The 17,956-nt window shown below is 36.2% G+C and overlaps 1 protein-coding gene across 5 annotated transcripts in view; it reads left to right on the forward strand.

Annotated features, from left to right (window-relative positions):
- Positions 1 to 17,956, forward strand: part of REV3L (REV3 like, DNA directed polymerase zeta catalytic subunit) — a 175,596-nt gene that overhangs the window by 55,703 nt on the left and 101,937 nt on the right. For all 5 annotated transcript variants that reach the window (XM_069598110.1, XM_069598108.1, XM_069598105.1 and 2 more), the window contains 3 exons: positions 2,907 to 3,096; positions 8,274 to 8,348; positions 11,700 to 11,860. In XM_069598110.1, coding sequence (XP_069454211.1) covers positions 3,002 to 3,096; positions 8,274 to 8,348; positions 11,700 to 11,860 — 331 coding nt within the window. In that variant the 5' untranslated portion in view covers positions 2,907 to 3,001. The remainder of the gene's footprint in view (positions 1 to 2,906; positions 3,097 to 8,273; positions 8,349 to 11,699; positions 11,861 to 17,956) is intronic.

Raw genomic sequence — 17,956 nt, forward strand, 5'->3', positions numbered from 1 at the left:
TGCTGTGGTTGCTCTTCAGGAGATTGTTCTTGAGAAAGGGTGGTGAGTAAAGCACTGAGCCATCCCTCGCTGCTGTAGAGCTAGATGGAGGTGCATCTGTTTTGATGCAATGACTACAGCTTTGAGTGGGACTTCGGATCCTTCAGGGTAGGAAAGTACAGTAAGCTGGGAACTTTCTACGTCCTTCTGTAACCTTGGTGGTGGTGCCTTAGTTGTATCTGAGTCCCTCTGTTTTCATAAATGTTTTTTCAGATATTCTGGGTTTTCACACCATTCCTTCTCCTTAAGCAGCTATTCTGTTTTGCTGGAAGCTCTTGCATTCATTTAATAAATGTCTATTAAACACATATGTTTTGTGCTGGATCCTGGGGATTTTATGATCATTGAAACACAGCATCAGGTCCCAAAGAGTTTGCAGTCAGATGGGAGAGTCAGATAAAGAAACAGGTGTTAATAGTACAAAATAAAAACTGAGAAATTAAGAATTAAGGAAGCCAGTTATTAATTTTAAAAAAAATATTGAACCAGAATGGTTAAATGGAAAGAGCATTGGTTTTAGATTTTGTTGATCTGATTTTAAATCTTGATTGTTACCTAATAGGTATGTTATTTTACGAAAGTTAACCTTTGTGGCACTTGCAAGGTTGTTCTAAGTTTTAGAAACAAATGCATGTAAAGCACTTGATGTCCAGTGTCTGCTGAATAAATCATTTCTGTTTTTTTTCCTAAATCATACACCATAAATTTTTATAGTTCCAAAACCTATAAATAGAAAAATCATTTCTCTGGCCCCTACTCCACAGGAGATTCAAAAAGAGGCTGTTTTAAATGTTTAAATGAACTTTGTAAATATCCTGCCTATGAGGAAACTATTAGAAATGAAATTTTATAATTATTTCTTATAAAATGTATCTAAATTTCCATTATTAAGATATTGATTAAAATTAAAGCTTAAAAAAAATTAAAGCTTAACAGTATTACTTGTAAAATATGTTAGTAATTCTGTAATCGCTGGTCTTAGATTTTATTTGTCAGCTTAAAAAGGGAATACAATTCTGTCTCCTCACCTCCCTGGAGCACTCTGTGGTTTAGCATGTCAGTTACTTTTAACCAAACTGGTTTATATCCAGAAGTTGTAATGGTTATAACCTTTTTTCATGAGATGTTCAAAAAACATTAAAATAGATCATCAGTAAATTGATAAATATATTTTTTAAGACTCATTCATTATTACAATTTGAGTTTTTTTTATTTAAAGAATTAAAAGCTGCAATATTTAGAAAACAGTATCATGCTGCATGGTAACTCAGACAGTTAAGACTTGTCTGCAATGCTAGGAGATCCGGGTTCGATCCCTGGGTCAGGAAGATCCCCTGGAGAAGGAAATGGCAACCCTCTCCAGTATTCTTGCTTGGAAAATTCCATGGACAGAGGAGACTGGCAGGTTACAGTCCAGGGGGCGCAAAGAATCTGGTGCGACTGAGCAACTAACACTTTCACTTTCATTGTGTTGTATTTAGAATGAAACAGAATAAGAAATTTGCTTTTAAATGAAAGAGTTTTTGTTTATTTCTTTGAAATTATGTAACATAAAATTAGAAATTGAAATTGGTCTAATAGCAACAGAATTTGTAATTCTTCGAAAATGTCAAAGTTAGCTCAAATCTGAATACTGTACTGAGGAGGGCATAGATCTTATTCCATTATGTGACCTTTGCAGTTTTGCTATACTTTATAACTATTCCAGATTTATTTGTTAATTCTTAAAAATATGACAAGCTGATATTATTCACTAGAAAAATATTAATACAAGATATCAACAGAACATGAAACTTTTAAAATTTATTTTATGTAAATCACTCTAAATTATAAATAGGAAATAGTGATCAAACAAAAACTTTTCTGAAGGAAGAAAAAGCCAGGAAACAAGAGTGGGGTAAGAGGTGGGGGAGAAGCCTTAGGATAGTGTTGGCAGAGCAGTACAGTGATACTGACAGGGTGAGCAAATGGGTGTGTTCTTCCATCACTGCTGTTTTCCTCTGTGCTTGTATCAGACAAATGGCACATGCCCAAGGGGAACAGGGAACGATGTTCTGAGGACAGGAACCGCTTTTATACAGCCCTGCCAGATTGGTCAGAGTAATAGTGCATCTGCTTTTTGTTACTTAACCTTGCTGTGGGTACATTACTGTTTCTGTAGCACTTTCTTTAGTGGGTGCTCACTCACGTTACCTTCTTCGTCATGGCTGTGCGGGATTGTCTGTTGGCAGATCAGCCCCATGTACCCTTTCTACACCTTGCCTAATGTGATGACTTCCTGGAAAGTGTGCATGCTTGTTTTTTCCCCTCATTGTGTCTTCCCTGTCCCACTTCACCAGATGTGCAATTTAGATATCCAGAAGTCTATTACAGACAATTGATCTGTAGGGATTGTCTTTTGTTTTTGTCTGTTTTGATTTTTTTCCCCTACAGCAGAATTTCATTTTTGCCCTTCCCAACTACCCCCTCTCCATAGCAAAATTCCACCCACTGGAATGTGATTTATTATTAAGCTTTCAGTGAATTTTTGTAAGCTTCATGACACTGTGTTATGTGGTATTATAGGGCAGTTTGGTGAAGTAATAAAAGTAGTTAGATTGTGAAGATGAAGTATTCCCAACATATTTTCACCAAAACTACTATTTAAATCATACTCTAATGCTTATATTTATAAAATGCTTCTAAATGTTCTGTTGTGAGATCTAGTCAATACAGGTGGCTTTAACTATGGGTTAGTTTCTTCAGCCCTTCCCTCAGATAAGCTGGGCTGTCATTAGACCATTTAAATGACTTGTATTCTGAGCTTTGTAATGTTAAGGTTTTAAAATGCATCTCCAGTCTAAACTTTACAATGTGTTACATTTTAGGTCAGAAGACATGTCTTCACCTGCATGGCATCTTTCCTTACCTCTATGTGCCATATGATGGTTATGGACAGCAGCCAGAAAGCTATCTGTCTCAGATGGCATTCAGTATCGACAGAGCACTTAATGTGGCTTTAGGCAATCCATCTTCCACTGCTCAGCACGTGTTCAAGGTGTCATTAGTATCGGGAATGTAAGTATATGATAACATCTTTTCAAATTTCTGTTTCTTTGTATTTATGTTGTTATTCCAGTTAAAAGAAAATATATCCAATTCAGATATACTCTATTCATTTTTCCTTTAATTCTAATCTAATGGAACTGGGATAAAATTTCTTACCATAACCTTTTAAATCAATTTTTATTGCAATGAAAGATAAATGGTTAACAGTGATTTTTGTGTTAACTTTTTCCATTTCTCTGCTTTCTAGAATTATAGAAATTCATCATTTCTACATTCTTGTAGAAATTCATGTAATTCATTCATCAACTATTTATTGAGTACCTTTTATGTGCCAGGCACTCTTCTAGATGCTTGGGATATACTAGTGAACAAAACAAAGATCCTTGTCCCTGTGGAAGTTACATTGTAGTAATGCAAAACCAATCGAAAATAACCAATGAATATCACATGAAATAAATTTATTGACTTATTACATGATACTTAGTGCTATACAATAAAATATATAGGACAGGATAAGAAGGATCATTAGTGTGGGTTAGAGAAGCAGACTGGTGGCAGTTTTGTATCGGGTAATCAGGGAAGGTGTCATTGACATAGTAAATGACATTCGAGCAAAGACTTGAAGGTGGGGGGTGGGAGCAAAATGGAGACCAGGTGGCTGGAGCAGAGGGAAAGGAGAGTGGACAAAATGAGATTAGCGAGATATAAGAGGATGGAGATCATGCTGGCCAGTAGATCACCATAATCAGTTTTATCTGGTTTGACACCATGAGAATGCACTGTCAGATCTCCAAATACAAGGAACATAATTGAACAGTGGCCCCAGCTACTGCACTGAAATCCATTTATCATCCCATGTAAGCTGAAGCCGTTTTTCATAGGCTTCTCCCACCCAGTGGCTAAGCACAGTAAGAATACTAAGACAGGCCTGTTTGTGGGAGACACTTGGGGACTTCAGACAGCCTTTCTGAACTTTCACTAGAATCACATTGCAATAGAAGGCACTTGCACTCATCTTCCCTCTCTCTCCTTCACTTAGATCGGACCTATATCTAAGTCTGGTGGCTTTCCCACTCTCTCGTGAGGTCTACTTGGAACTTCTTGAAGGACTTCAGACTAACACACTTGAGAACATAGTAAAAATACATTCTTTGCTCTGATCCCAGACCTGATGAATCATAAACTCTAGTTGTGAGGCTTAGAAATTTGTGAGCCTTTCTGCTGATTCTGATGCATATTCAAGTTTGAGAACCATTGAAGTAGGCTATTCTAAGGACTTTGGTTTCTATCCTGAGCTATTACGTGATTTTGAGCAGCCATGATGTAACTTTGAAAGGATTACTTTAGCCTGTGTAGAGAATAGATTGTAGGAGCACAAGAGTTGAATAGGGAGAACATTAGGACTGTTTCATTAATCTGGGTGAGAAAATATGAACGCTTGAACAAGGGTAGTAGCAGGGGAGTACTGGTCAGAGAACTGGTCAGCTTCTAGATCTGTTCTGAGAGTTGAATCCTCGAGATTTGTTCTCTGATTGGATGAGGTTTGTGAGAAGAATCAAGGATGACTACGAAACTTTGAGTTGGTGCAGATAGAGCAGGCTGGCAGGAAAGTTTGGAGCTCATACTGGAACATATGAGTTGAATGTATCTCTATGAAATCCGTCTTAAATCTGTCTACTTCCACCTGAATCCAGGTTTTCTTCTGAACTACCAGTGTCCTTTTAATTGAATTTTCTTCTTCTGTTCTTATCTCACCCCAGAGCTACAGAAGTATTCTTCTTGTAATGTAAATTGGGTCCTTTTAAAATCATTTAAAATCCTTGAGTGGCTTCATATTGTTTATAGAATAAAATTTAAGCTTCTAACCACAGCCTATGTGATCTGACGCCTGACATCTGCCTAGCCTGATGCCTGTTTCTATTCTATCCAGAAACACTGGACTTCTTACAGTTTCTCTGATATACTGAGCTCTTGCACACCTTTGTACATGCAATTTTCTTTCCTTGAGTGCTCTGCCCTTCTCCAGTACTTTAAATCCTTCACCTCTCTAGAGAAGTTTTCTGACTTCCCTTCTTAAAATAGGTTGATGTTTTTGTTTTGTATCTTTAGCCCATTCTTGTTTCCTTTTGTACTTAACTATTGTTCTTGCTGTTTAGTCACTAAGTCGTATCCTACTCTTTTGTGACCCCATGACTGTAACCCTCCAGGCTTCTCTGCCTGTGAGGTTTTCCAGGCAAGAACATTGAGTGGGTTGCCATTTCCTTCTCCAAGGAGTACTTAATGTAGTTTCCAGTTATTTTAATTTTTTGTTTATTAGTTCTTGTGCTTTTCTCGCGCCAGCATGTAAGTTTCATGAGAAAAAAGACCATGTTTTTCTGTCCATCATTATAACCCTTTCACCTTGTGTGGTGTTGAGCATTTAGTAGAGAAGGCTCAATAACTATCTGATAGAGTAAATGAATCAGGTGAAATTTCACACCCATCCTATGATAGCAACAATTAGGTTAAAGATAATCATCAGCTTTATATTCTGCATTTTTTATGTTTAATGATTTCTGCGGACTTTCCTATACATATTCTCATTTCAAAGTTGAATCTCCAAACAGCCTAGTGGAAGAAATAATGAGTCACCAACCTTTTTGTATTTTTGATGGGCATTTGTTAAAAGCATAGCCATATTTTTAAGAGCAGTTGATAGAAATCTAGAAACTTGGAGGCAAAGGTGAGCTATTTAGTCTAATTTATGACTGCCATTCTCTTTTTTTCTCCTGTTCTAAGGTCCCCTTTCCCCTTACCATGCATTGTAGCTTCTGTGAGTCCTTTACTCCTTCAATATTGGGTACTTATTTAAGGTAGACAAAGTTGCATCTAGCTGTCTAATTAAAATTTGTACAAACTAATTCCAGCCTTCCTAGACTGTGCATTATCCTGAAGCTAGGTTAAGAGAGGAAGGACCATGACCTTAGGCTCATTTCAGGGGTTCCCTGCCACTTAGCTACCATGATTCTAGAAAATAGTCTATAAAAAGATTCTTAGTCCATCTAAATTAATTTTTTAAAACTATAATTTTCCTTCTCATTATTATATTAAAAAACTAACTCCAATTATCAGGTGCAACTTTTTAAGTATAAACATATCTACCTTAGACTTAAGTATAAGCATATTTACCTTAGACTCTGCTCCATTCTACTTTCTTCCAGAGAGTCTCCCGGTTGAGAAATTCTTTTGGCAAAATCAAGTAAAGTCAACAGTAGCAAGTAAGGATTGCAGTAGGAAGTAAGGATTCCAGGTTAAATTATACAGAGACTCTCTTGGCTAGAAGAAGCAGAAAACTGAGTTTATAGAATGTCCAGGCTATATTTTTAGGCAGAATACATAGAAAAACAGATTCCTAGATTTACAAAGAATTGTAGAAATTTGATAGTTTTGTATTCAGCTTTTGAAATTTATAAGATTCTATCTGTAAAAACCTAAAAGTCTTTAGCAAAAACAAGGATAGCATGGACCATACCAGTGCAGATTTAACTCTCTTCATTTCCATTTACCTGGCTAAAAGTGTAACCCCTGTATCTTTAGACAAAGAGCTATATTTATGTGTATGAAAAACACCAAAGCAGGAGGAATAAAGAGTTGAATTTTGCCAGTGAAAGAGAATGAGATCATTGATACAATGTATCTTTCACCCTTCATAGCAACAAAAATGGGGTGGACAGGAAGTGGTATTTTTTTTTTGAAGAGGGGGTAAAGGGTTGGGGATAGGGAATGAGGGTCAGTGCAAGCCTTTCAGAGGAGGTGAGTTTAAGCAGAGGTCTGACAGATTGAAAGTAAGCCATGCAGTGGTTCAGGGCAGAACTTTCCAGGCAGAGGGAATGGTAAGTTACTTGAAAGTGGATCAAGTTAGAAGGGTTGGTATGTTTGGAATGGCTGGAGGAAAAAGGGTGAGTGGGTATGAGATAAGATTGGAGTGAGTGGCAAGAATGAGACAAAGAACTTTTAAGACTTTTTCTTTTTAATAGAAATTGCTTTACAGAAAACGTACAGATGATTCTGACCTAAAGGCTTAGAATAGCTTATTTTTAAAAAATGCCTCAAATGACTGTGTTGCCAGCTTACTTCTATACTTGAAGCCTACTACACTATCAGACATGACAGAGAGAAAATGGTATTCTAATGAGGGTAAGTTCTATTTAGTGCCCATCATAAGGGGAAAATACATATTTTTTTTTTTTATGAAAAGAAACTGAGTTTATCCATCTAAAGATTTAACCAACTACTTATTTATAGACAGACTAGACAAATACTTTTTATTTTGCCTATAAATTCAGACCTATTTACGTATTGTTTCTGATTATATAATCTTTGAAAATGGTAGTCTGTTTTAGAGTTTCAGATCCTCCTGAAATAGTATAACATGATAACTCAACTTATTCCTTCTTGCATTGAGGACTTGTTTCTCCTTCTATCATACAGATTTTTGCTTCTCTCTTTCCCTACTGCTGCTGACTGATACCCTGAATTGAACCCAGCCTCAATATAAATAGGTTATTAGTAAGGCCATGATCTTTTCAATCTCTTAAATTCTGTCTGCACAGTTTTCACAGTTTCATTTGATTTGGGTGTGTGTTTTATACACGCACACATATGTACATATATATAACAGGTAAATTGTCTCTCCTTAGTGAACTTGTAAAATTAATTTTGATGTTCAAATTAATAATAGAGACAAATAAGGAGAAGAGATACAAATGCAATTTCCATCCTTTGTCAGTTAAAGAATTTTGTTGATAAAGAGCTTTAGTTTCTGACAGAAAAAAATGGGGGAAAGTGTCAGAAGGAAGGTCTCTCTTTCACAGGCATGGCCTGAGTAGAGCCACTTTTTAATGGAGCCATGATGGTTGAAATTAAAGTATAAATAATTTGCTATTCCTTTTTATCCCCAGGTTTTTTAAAGTGGTATTTTAAAACTTTTTAAAAGAATTAACAAGATCTCATGTGTCATGAAATATGACATTGTGGTAGGTTTAATTAAAAACTCTTGGAGGCTTTTTGTTTTGGTTTTTTGGGGGGAGGTTCAATATAAATGTTCAATATAAATAATTAGGCCAGCTGAGTCCAATTAGGGCAATAAGTTGCATTATTTCATCTCTGATGAAAATAAATTGAAATATCTATTTCTTGTATTTCAGGCCTTTTTATGGTTATCATGAGAAGGAAAGACACTTTATGAAGATCTATCTTTACAATCCTGCAATGGTGAAAAGGTAAAAAGATAAGTGAAATAAAAATGTGAACAACTATCACTTAAGTATTTTAATAATAAAAGGAAAATTCTAGAAGAAAGGCTTGTGTAGTTTGTAGCACTATTAAAGAGTCCAAAATAAAATATGTACATACATGTATAAAGAGAGAGAGATCCATAGCTTGGGCTCTAGGAAGGATATTTTAAGGGTAAGGGACCTTGTTTTATACCCCTTAACTGATTCTTTTCTGCCTTAAATTTAGAGAGTTTCTAGAAGTTGATAGAGGGATGATTGACTGCCTTGTATAATCCTAGTACCCTGCTAGCCAGACCATATGTTCAATACCAAGAGAATTTTGTTCTTTAGTTTCAAAGCAAGGAGAAATGTGTGAGAGTGAGGCCGTTGTGGGGGAGCTTTCTTCTGTGAAAGGTTTCTGCTTAACCCCTTTTCAGTACTTTTTTTTTTCCTGATGAGATAGGTGATGATATTAACATTTTTCCATGTTGTTTAATGAGATATATTACCGTTTAGAAGATTTATATAACTTAGTGAATGTATATTTTCCAAATGACGAGGGCAAGACATTAGGAAATTATGCATGGGTAAAAATAAAGTCTTAGGTAGACCAATAGACTTTAACGTAACCGAGTACAAAAAGTTCATTGATACGGTTTCCGCATTGTTGCTGAACTTTAAGAAACCACCACCCCCATTGCATGTCCATGTAATAATAACAAAGATCAACATTTACCTGAAAAGGCTATTCAGGTACTTTTCTGTTTTCAATTATGTATATGTGTATGGCTGGTTTTTTCTTTGTATGTTTCAAGGAAACAGTATTTCAGAATAGATTGAGCTGAAGCAGACATGAGAATCCAGCTGTCTTCTGTTAAAACAGATTTTCAAAGATGTAAAATAATTCCTTTTTCTCCCTAAATTGTTTTTGTTTTGAAAAACATAGATTTTTAAAAAATAAAACAATGTTATTTATGTTAACATAGCTTGGGTTTATTGTTATTTTTAAATTAGTAAATGAGTCTCTTAAAATTTTCTGTTTTAACTTGATTTGGTAAATATCAATAGATATAAACCACATAAACAAAAGCTTTTTGATGCTAGCAGTAATTTTTAAGAATGAAAAGGAGTCCTGGGGCTAAAAAACTTGAGAACCATTGGAATAAAACTCTCTTAAATTTCTGTCAGAGATTCTTAAAATCTATTCACAGCTGTTCTCTACTTTTCACTGCCTATTAGAGCAGAAGAGATTTATCCCTACCTTTAAAGCTCTGGATCCACTCCCTTTGACCCTTTCTTTTCATCTATCAGTTATCCTCTCTCCCTTCCACCATTTAAACAACAATAAGACTTAATTTTACACATTCACACATTCATACTCAAAGACATTCATACTCACAGCTATTCTCCTGGAAGAATTTAGCTATACTTTGTGTGTCCAGTATCTTATCTCCTGCTTGCTCTTTAACTTAACTCCAATGCTGCTCTCCAATTTAGCCGTTCAGCTCAAATTGCTTACCTTAATTAACGACCTCAGTGTTGTTAAATCCAATTAACACCTCTTACCTTTTGACCTCATGTCCATCAGTGCTTACACTACCTTAAGATAAGGTTGCTTTGATGTAAACGTTTTTTTCTAGTTTTCCTCATGCCTGTCTGGTCATTCATATTTATGCCATTTTGTTGGCTCCTCTTTTAACATAGGTGTGGTTGGTCCTTGGACTTTTATCTTGGGCATTTATCTTTTTCTCTATATATGTTCCCCTCACTTTACAGTCTTATATACGTCCATGGTTTTTGTTTTAATCTGTATGCATTTGGCTTCCAAATATATATCAATAGCTTAAATTTTCCTTCAGAGATCCTGATCAGTCAATTAGACCATCTACTGGATAAATAGAATAGCTCTATAGTTAAGAGGGCTTAAGTCAGAAAAAAATGGAGTTGAATTTTAGCTCTTCCACTTCTGTTTGTGTGATTTTGGGTAAGTTTTTGATCTAAGACTCAACTTCTCTGTTTTATAGTAAGTATTACTTGAGATTAAGCATTTAGAGCACCTAAGTTTAGACACCAATTGTGCCTAATACACAGTGCCTCAAAATATGTTTTCTGTGTCTCGTCTATTAATAAAATTATCCTTAAACTCATCTTTATTACTCATTTCTAATATTTTCATGGAAATCTACCTGAACATTCCAGTATACCTCCAGTTTGTCTAAAACCAGTCAACTCCAGTTTGTCTAAAAACCGAGTTTGTCCTTATTCTTTCTCCAAATAAAAATCCACAAATAAACCTATTTTCTTCCAGTCCATTCTGTTTCAATAAATGCAGTACCACCAACTTGCTGCTTAACCTAGGCATTATCCTCAACTTACATTCTATCTCACCCTCCGCGTGTAGTCAGTCATCAGGGCCTGACCATTTTATTCCTCATATGCTTCCTGAATCTCAGTAAAAGCTGCCTCATCTTAGTTTTTCCACAGTACCCTCTCACTTTCTGTCTCTAGTGTTTTGCTTTCTTTAGCTAACCTGGTCATTTCAGTTTTCCTGTTCTCTTCACTTGACAGGCAGATTCTTCAAATACGTTAGTAGGCTCTGCGTGATGTGACTTCTCATTACCTCTCTACTCTCCCACCGCCACCACCATAGCCTCTGTCACTAAGCCTCACGCAGTGGTTTTAGTTCTGAATAACCACGTTTTCTTGTGACCCTTTACATGTGCAGTTTTATTTGGATGAAATGCTCCTTCTCGTCTGAGAAAAAGTATTTTTAGTTCATTGTTTTGCTTAGAGACTTCTCTCCAAGAAGGCTACGCAGAAACTACAGTCTGTTTATTGTCCCTTCTAGATGTTTTATATACTTCCCCCGCATAGCACTTTGTTATTTATAATTGCCTATTGTTTGTACCCCCCAATATGAAGGACAAATTACTCAGAGAAGAAAAATACCAAAAGTGGTAACATCTCTGTGTGGTAGATTGAGTCATATGTCCTCTTTTAGAATTGTATAATCTTATCAAAAATTTTTTTTGGATTTTTAAAAGAAAAATATGATATCTTAAAAGCCTTTTTTGGATATGTTAGCTTTTTCAGTATAGTTGCATTAAATTGGTTTTAGAAGTCAAAATATTCTTCACTTAAGGCATTTTTTCTCATTTTCTTTCAGAGCTTGCAGCTTACTTTAAAACTTGATTTAAACTTTCAGTCGCCCCAAAAAACATAAATTTTGAGTAAAATTGAAATGAAAATTTTGTCTGGTAGAGTAATATGTTTTGTTCTCTATATTTGTATAACCATTATTTCACTTACCATTTTAGGAAACACAATTTTATGGTATAACTTTTTTTTCTAATTTAGGATATGTGAACTTTTGCAAAGTGGAGCCATAATGAATAAATTTTATCAGCCTCATGAAGCGCATATTCCCTACCTCCTACAGCTCTTCATTGACTACAATCTGTATGGAATGAATTTAATAAATCTGGCTGCTGTCAAGTTCCGAAAAGCAAGGAGGAAAAGTAAGGTTAATTTCACAAGTTCAAATTAAAGCTTTGAAATAAGTATTATGTAATTGATGATTTATAAAATAATATGTACTTAAAAGTAAGTGCTGAGTGAATAAGGAATAGAAAGAAATATGCAAAAATATCTTAGAGTTTATCAGGAAAAGAATCTCAGTTATTTTTGGTAACACCTTTATTCTTTACAATTCTCTCATTTTAAATGGACAGCTCTGGTTTTTAATATATTCAGAGTTGTGCATCCATCACCAAAGTCAAATTTAGAACATTTTTCAGCACCTCTAAAGAAGCCCCGTAGTCTTTAGCAATCTCCTGCAGTCCTCCCATGCCTTCACCTCTTAGCAATGGTTAATCTCCCTTCTGTCTCTATGTCTGCCCATTACACACATCTCATTTAAATGGAATCATATGTTTGTTTATTTAACTTAGCCTGATGTTTTCAGGGTTCATCCATGTCATAGCATGTGTCAGTATTCCTTTTTATGGCCAGCTAATACTCTGTTGTGTGAATATACTACATTGTTTACTGATTCATCAATGACAGACATCTGGGTTTCCTTCTTTTGGCTATTATGAACAATGCTGCTATGAACATTCATGTACAAATATTCATATAGCCATATGTTTTCATTTCTCTTGGGCATATACCTAGGAATATAATTTCTGGTTAAAATAGTCTCGCATCTTTTGCATTTTATTCTGGCTGGATTCCTTCTCTTCTACTTAAGATAAAGTAAAACCAGCATTTTTTCCTGCAATTCTACTGTCTTTTCTGTTATGATTTTTTTTCTTTTCTTTTATTACCAAACTTTTAAAACCAAAAGTTTGCATTTTTTTCTCATGTTGTTTACCAGCTGTTCTTTTTTGCCTTAACTCCTTGCACTTCTGCCATACCCAAGCTGTGCTCTGAAAAGTAACCAGGGAGGATTTTTTTCCTTGGAATGGTGGGTTAGGTTAATAGGATCAACCTTCTCACAAAAACCAGTTTAAGAGCTAGGTAAGGTGTTTTTTGTTTTTTGTTTTTTTTTTAATCTTAACTGTATTACAAACAATGAAGAAGTACTGGCCAAACGAGGAACTAGAGTACTGAAAACAGCCTTGGCCCTGAAGGGTTTTGCTAATCCTCCCTGCCTCCATTGAGACAGCCTTACTAGGTGAGGGAACAAAAAACAGCAATTCAGGACCTGCTGAATAGGTTGGAATCCTCCACAGAAGGAGGTAGGGTTTCAAAGAGACATGCCCAAAGTAGGAAGTGGAACCACTTTGAGACATTTCAGCCCAGTTTGAGTCTCCTGGGACTAAGAAAGACTGCCACATCTACAACTTTTCCTTAGGTGGTAGAATCATTGGATATCCATATACCAGAAAATAAAAATAAGAGCCAAGGACTTCCCTGGCGGTACAGTGGATAGGAATCCACCTTCCTGTGCAGGGAACACAGGTTTGACCCCTGGTCCAGGAAGATTCCACATACCACGGAGCAGCTAGGCCTGCGAGCCACAGCTACTGAAGCCCACACCCTAGAGCCTGTGCTCGGCAACGAGAGACGCCACTGCAATGAGAAGCCCAGGCACCACCATGAAGAGTAGCCCTTGCTCACCGCAACTAGAGAAAGCTGGCACAGCAAAGGAGACCCAAGGCAACCAAAAGTGAATTAAAAAAAAGACAAACAAATAATAAAAAAATAAAAGAGCTCAGACACATTCCACACCCTGTGTAAAAATTAAAATGGATCACAGACTTAAATGTAAAATTATCAGACTTCTAGAAGAAAACAATGAGAAAATCTGCCTAACAAGTTGATTCTGCCAAAGTTAAAAACTTTCTATAAAAAGTAATATTAGAAAAATGAAAAGGTAAGTCACAGACTGGGAGAAAATATTTTAAATTATACATCTGATAAAATACTTCTATCTAGAATATATAAAGTGTTAGTCACTCAGTTGTGTCCGACTCTGCAACCCCATGGACTGTAGCCCACAAGGCTTCTCTGTCCATGGGTTTCTCCAGGCAAGAATACTGGAGTGGGTTGATGTTTCCTTTTCCAGGGGATCTTCCTGACCCAGGGATTGAACCCTGGTCTCCTGCATTGCAGGCAGTCTCTTTACCATCTGAGCTCTAGGTCTTACTAGTTGGGTGATCTCAGACACACTTCTTACCCCAGGAGAATCTTATGTCCACCCAAAAACCTGTATGCAGATGTTTATAACGGCTTTATTTCATAATTGCTAAAAATCTAAAGTAACCAAGATGTCCACTCAGTGGGGGCCTTGGATAAACAGTTATATACCAATATAGTGGAATACTGTTTATCACTGAAACACATCACGATACTGATTCCTACAACATTGATGAAAGTTGAATTCATTTACTAAGTGAAAGCCAGACCTAAAAGACTACAAGTTGTATGTGCGGATGTGTTAGTCACTTAGTCATGTCTGACTCTTTGTGACTCCATGGACTGTAGTTAACCAGGCTCCTCTGTGCATGGAATTCTCCAGGCAAGAATATTGGAATTGGTTGCTGTTACCTTCTCCAGGGGATCTTCCTGACACAGGGATTGAACCTGGGTCTCCATTGCAGACAGCTTTTACCATCTGAGCAACCAGGGACATATACAAATTGTATGGTTTTATTCATATAACATTCTGGTAAAGGTGAAACTATAGAAATGGAAGATATATTAGTGGTTGCCAAGAATTGGAGAAGAGTAGAATATTGATTACAAAACAAATACACAGGGGAACTTTTCGGATGAATTATTCTGCATGTTATTGCATGCTGGTATGATTTTTTACAGTCATCAAATCCATAAAAATGTACCCTTTAAGGCTCAAAATTCTCCAAGCCAACTTCAGCAATACATGAACTGTGAACTTCCAGATGTTCAAGCTGGTTTTAGAAAAGGCAGAGGAACGAGAGATCAAATTGCCAACATCTGCTGGATCACTGGAAAAGCAAGAGAGTTGCAGAAAAACATCTATTTCTGCTTTATTGACTATGCCAAAGCCTTTGACTGTGTGGATCACAATCAACTGTGGAAAATTCTGAGAGAGATGGGAATACCAGACCACCTGACCTGCCTCTTGAGAAACCTATATGCAGGTCAGGAGGCAACAGTTAGAACTGGACACGGAACAACAGACTGGTTCCAAATAGGAAAAGGAGTACGTCAAGGCTGTATCCTGTCACCCTGCTTATTTGACTTATATGCAGAGTACATCATGAGAAACACTGGGCTGGAAGAAGCACAAGCTGGAATCCAGATTGCCGGGAGAAATATCAGTAACCTCAGATATGCAGATGACACCATCCTTATGGCAGAAAGTGAAGAGGAACTAAAGCCTCTTGATGAAAGTGAAAGAGGAGACTGAAAAAGTTGGCTTAAAGCTCAACATTCAGAAAGCGAAGATCATGGCATCTGGTCCCATCACTTCCTGGGAAATAGATGGGGAAACAGTGGAAACAGTGTCAGACTTTATTTTTGCGGCCCTCCAAAATCACTGCAGATGGTGACTGCAGCCATGAAATTAAAAGACGCTTACTCCTTGGAAGGAAAGTTATGACCAACCTAGATAGCATATTCAAAAGCAGAGACATTACTTTGCCAACAAAGGTCCGTCTAGTCAAGGCTATGGTTTTTCCTGTGGTCACGTATGAATGTGAGAATTGGACTGTGAAGAAAGCTGAGCGCTGGAGAATTGATGCTTTTGAGCTGTGGTGTTGGAGAAGACTCTTGAGAGTCCCTTGGACTGCAAGGAGATCCAACCAGTCCATTCTGAAGGAGATCAGCCCTGGGTGTTCTTTGAAAGGACTGATGCTGAAGCTGAAGCTGCAGTACTCTGGCCACCTCATGCAAAGAATTGACTCATTGGAAAAGACTCTGATGCTGGGAGGGACTGGGGGCAAGAGGAGAAGGGGACGACAGAGGATGAGATGGCTGGATGGCATCACCCGACTCAATGGACGTGTGTTTGAGTGAACTCCGGGAGTTGGTGATGGACAGGCAGGCCTGGCATGCTGCGATTCATGGGGTTGCAAAGAGTCGGGCACAACTGAGTGACTGAACTGAACCAAGTATTGATGGTCAGCAGTCCCAGTCGTTGGATATAGTATTACTTGGATATCATGTCTCCTCTCTTATGATGTGATCATCATGGTATTCTGCATAAAAATACCTCATTGTGGTATTCTTCATGAAAACTCATAATGACAGTCTGGTCATAAGAAAAACACTGACAAACCTGGATTAGAGGACATTCTGTAGGTTACCTAACCAGTAATCGTGACTGTTGAGGTCATGAAAAACAAGGAAAGACTGAGAAATAGAGCAGAGGAGACTAGGAACACATGATAACTAACTACAGCGAGGTATCCTACTTTAGATCCCTGAAACAGAAAGTGGACAGTAGTGGCTAAACTGGTGAAATTTAAATAAAGTGCATAGTAGTTAATAGGAATGTAGCTGTGTCAGTTTCTCTGATAGATGTACTGTGGTAATATAAAATGTTAATAATGGGAACGATGTGATAAGCAGTATTCAGAAGCCGTACTATCCCTGTAATGTTTCTGTAACTAAAATTCTTCCAAAGTAAAAAGGTTATTGGGGGAACAGCAGGTTGGTTAACAGTGTCAAATATAGCTGGGAGTACAAGAAGGATTGAGGAATGAAAATGTTTTAGAGAATGTGCAGGAGGTATTTATAGGAAAAGGATGTCCTTTTTACAAAAGTTTGTTTCCAATAAGTGAAAAAGCATGAGAAGAATCTTAATTAGCAAATATATGTAAGCCATTTATTTTAGTTATAAAAGTTAGATGAGTATTGGAAGGTACAGCCAGAAGGCAGAAATTTATAAAATTTATTTGGGGAAAATTAAAAGAGAAATTTCAAGTATGATGAAATAAAATTTGTGTTTTAATTTATCATTATTAAATAAACCTTCAGGTTTTTGTTTTGTTAAAAAAATAGATTAAAGATTATACTGAAATGTAAAGAATAGGTGAATTATTTTTTGTATTACATTTTATCATGTTATCTCAAGTATATAATTAAATGGACAGTAAACTTGCTATTATAAATATATATGCATAAATATATATAAATATATATGCATAACTTAATATTTTAATTTTGTAAAACAAGATAATGTTTTCATGTCTTTCAAGTCTATCATGTCTTTTGAAAGTAAATTTAAAAGTCAAAAATATTTAGAAATTTTAATATTATGTATGCATATACCATTTTGTCTCAGTATTCAGTTATATACTCAGTTGTCAAATGAAATGGAAATATTATTAAGGTGAAGTATATCGAAGTACTTAGAGTAAATATTTTTTAGATCAGAGGCATTTTTTACTATTCTCCATCGTGACTTTTTATTACATTTTTAACATCCTGAGTTGAAAAGAGTAACATATATTTATAAAATAAAATAATACAAAAAGTATAGATAAAGTGTGACTTTTAATACTGTGATAGGTTACTTGGTAATTAGTAAACATGTAGATTATACATTCATATAAGTTGATTAGAAAATAATTGTTTTGTAATTTACAACTTACAAAGTATTTCATATAAATAGTCTTGTTGCATAACACTAAGCCTTCAAAAACTTCTGAAGGTAGATGGAACCACTTACATGGTTTGATACATGTTTTGTTAAAGCAGCAAAGATGGTAAGTCTAATTAATTACATAATTTTGTGATCAAGCTCAATAAATAAGTATTAAATTTAGTTGAAGAGGATTGCGAACTTAGTGTCTTTCTTATACATCATTGTTAGTCAGATATCCTCCAATATAAAATAAGAAATTAAAAAAATACTTTATGTTGGGATTCTTTCTTTGGCACTTATTCAAGCTTTGTTTATCTGAAAATTTAAATTCCTCTTCAGTCAGTTCAGTTGCTCAGTCGTGTCTGACTCTTCGCAACCCCATGAATCGCAGCACGCCAGGCCTCCCTTTCCATCACCAACTCCCGGAGTTCACTCAAACTCACGTCCATCGAGTCGGTGATGCCATCCAGCCATCTCATCCTCTGTCGTCCCCTTCTCCTCCTGCCCACAATCCCTCCCAGCATCAGAGTCTTTTCCA

Source organism: Ovis canadensis, chromosome 8 (genome assembly GCF_042477335.2).
Source record: "Ovis canadensis isolate MfBH-ARS-UI-01 breed Bighorn chromosome 8, ARS-UI_OviCan_v2, whole genome shotgun sequence".
Classification (NCBI taxonomy): domain Eukaryota; kingdom Metazoa; phylum Chordata; class Mammalia; order Artiodactyla; family Bovidae; genus Ovis; species Ovis canadensis.